This window comes from Octopus bimaculoides, chromosome 18 (assembly GCF_001194135.2).
Source record: "Octopus bimaculoides isolate UCB-OBI-ISO-001 chromosome 18, ASM119413v2, whole genome shotgun sequence".
NCBI classification, from domain to species: Eukaryota; Metazoa; Mollusca; class Cephalopoda; order Octopoda; family Octopodidae; genus Octopus; species Octopus bimaculoides.
The window spans coordinates 50,054,481-50,056,932 of record NC_068998.1 but is presented as its reverse complement, the minus strand read 5'-3'; the positions used below and the strand labels follow the sequence as shown (position 1 = coordinate 50,056,932).

Here is a 2,452-nt window from a genome sequence, read left to right as displayed (position 1 = left end):
TTGTCTGTCCTTGTGTGTCCCCTCTGTGTGTAGCCCAATAAGAAACAGACTGACGTTTAATTTTACAGTAGACATACAAATAATTTGCATATAGATTTTAAAATAACACGTAGAATATCAATACATCTACAACACTTACACATATTATAGTTAAATAACAAACAACTAATAATTTGGTGAATTGTATTAAGTTTGCAGAGCTTCTTGATGAACACCATTTTGGTTTCTTTGTGGAGCATAAATAAACAAATTATTAAGATTACCGACTCTTGAGTTTCCCACATAAAACTGGCCATGGGAGAAAACTCGTTCCGGAAAGTTCAGAACCTCCGCAGGTAAGGAATACCACCGATTATTGCTCATTGCAAATCTCAGTTTCGACGGGAATTGCAGGCGCTCGCACTCGAAAGACATATCCGAGGAAATAAGCGGAATTCTAGAAGTGGATACCGGCTCACTGCTTGCTTTACCAGTCAAAATTGTTGTGTCCAAGACTGTTGGCATCATCTTCTTTACTATAAATCTTGTGTCATTTCAAAGCTTTGACGGTCGAAACTTCTAACTAGCGTAATTAGTGTCCGATTCTTGAGGTGCACGTTGTGACTTGGAAGGCCGGGTGGAGCAAGATTATTCAAGAATTCAACTGGATAGTTAACAGCTTCATCGGTGTTGAGGACAGCATCAATGAAATTATAGATGTCATGCTCACCTGGCAACTGTTCCAGGAGCTTGATGTTCAAATCATCAACTGCCACGTTCGTTGGAGCTACAAGGGCATGTCTTTTCAACCAATTGTGGCCTGTAAACTGATTCCTCAGGTTAGGAAACACGTTATTCATTAGTCCTTTAAATCAGATACCATATGAACAAAACGCAAACTTATCCGGCCATCATTCTCGCCAACCGAAGTGCCATTACTGACGTCCAACAGTTGATTTGAAAAGGTTCTGTCTGCATCATCAACACTGAGCTGCAGTCCTATATTAGTTGGGAATGTCAGATGTTATCCACTGCTACATAGGTAGAATAACTAGCATTTACCTCATTAGCTTTTGTCCCCTTTGGAACCAGATGAAGGGTTTATCTAAAGCCTCATGGAAGCAAATTTGTGGCAGTTTTTTTTATTAAACTTCAATGAGCCTTGTAACCAGCTTGACGATGTTTTAACATGTTTGCAAAGTTTCACGAAAATTTGTTAACGGGTGTAGACGGCAACTTGGCACAAACAGACATGCAAACACACAACCAAACCAAATATCCGTCAAATGTAAATAATGTACATACTTCCTCATCACTCAAATATAGAACTCTTATACTAAGATGTATTCTTAAGGTGCAAATCACGTATCATAACGAACTAAAAGTATTGAATAATAAAAGAAACGAGCCAAAACAGGGTAGGCAACGTATGGCTAACTCGATCGTTCTTTATGAGCGGTTTGCGTATTTCTCAACATATGAAACAATTAGCATCCGTTCAATGCATGTATCGTGCCCTATAAATAAATAATATTTATCTCTCATCAGATAGAGCGCTTATTTTGTTGAATTTTCTATCACGAGGCAGTACATTTTATATATGTATGTGCGTTGCTCTGTGTGTGTGTGTCTGTATATATATATATATATATATATATATATATATATATATATATATAGGTATGTATATATAGGTATTATATATGCGTGAGCGCGCATGTTTCTGCATGTGTGCCGGCGCACGCGTGTGTGTGCTACAATCATCAGTACGTGATCCATGTTGCAGGGGATCGGATTATGCAGACACACCAAGACCGTTTATGTATCTATGTTACGAAAGAGCACACCACTATTTCATGTCAATTCTTTGATGCTATGGCTTCATGCAGTCCCTTTGTATCCCTCCACACATGCAGCTGTAATGGGGACCGTAGGCGGTAACATATGGCACATTGTTTGTCCTGAATATAATAGCCTATATGCGTCGATTGTCGTTGATAACCAGCATGGGTCAAGAAAAAGGAAAGGTGTACATGTAGACTTAGACCATCATATATAATATTCCATGTCAAATATATCACTACGCGACAAAAGGATAAATATGCTTAATATTTACTATTATTTGAGGCACATGTGTTACATCATACATATATACTTATTTAAGATGTCACTATCTGCAGCTGACTTCTTGGTGAGCACAATTAATAAGTAATACAAGAGCAACGCTATGAAGAAATTCGCCTTTTTTATGTTGCTTCTAGTTGTTGGTAAGTAGATTTATTAAGTATTCTATTACAAAGTGTATTAACATCTAAAACACCGATAGTTATATTAATGAGCACATAAGTCTCGGCAACATTGAAATTGTAGAAGTATAACAGGCCCCTGTTTATTCATATTTTTCTTTTTAATTCCGTACATATCAATTCAGGAACTTATCGTTCACTCACTTACTATATATATATATATATAT

The 2,452-nt window shown here is 37.0% G+C and overlaps 1 protein-coding gene across 1 annotated transcript in view; it reads left to right on the top strand.

The window, feature by feature from the left end:
• The first annotated feature begins 2,115 nt into the window (after positions 1-2,115).
• Positions 2,116-2,452, top strand: part of LOC128249944 (uncharacterized) — a 7,455-nt gene continuing 7,118 nt past the window's right edge. The window contains exon 1 of the mRNA XM_052974585.1: positions 2,116-2,246. Within this exon, the coding sequence (XP_052830545.1) occupies positions 2,207-2,246 (40 nt within the window). The 5' untranslated portion in view covers positions 2,116-2,206. The remainder of the gene's footprint in view (positions 2,247-2,452) is intronic.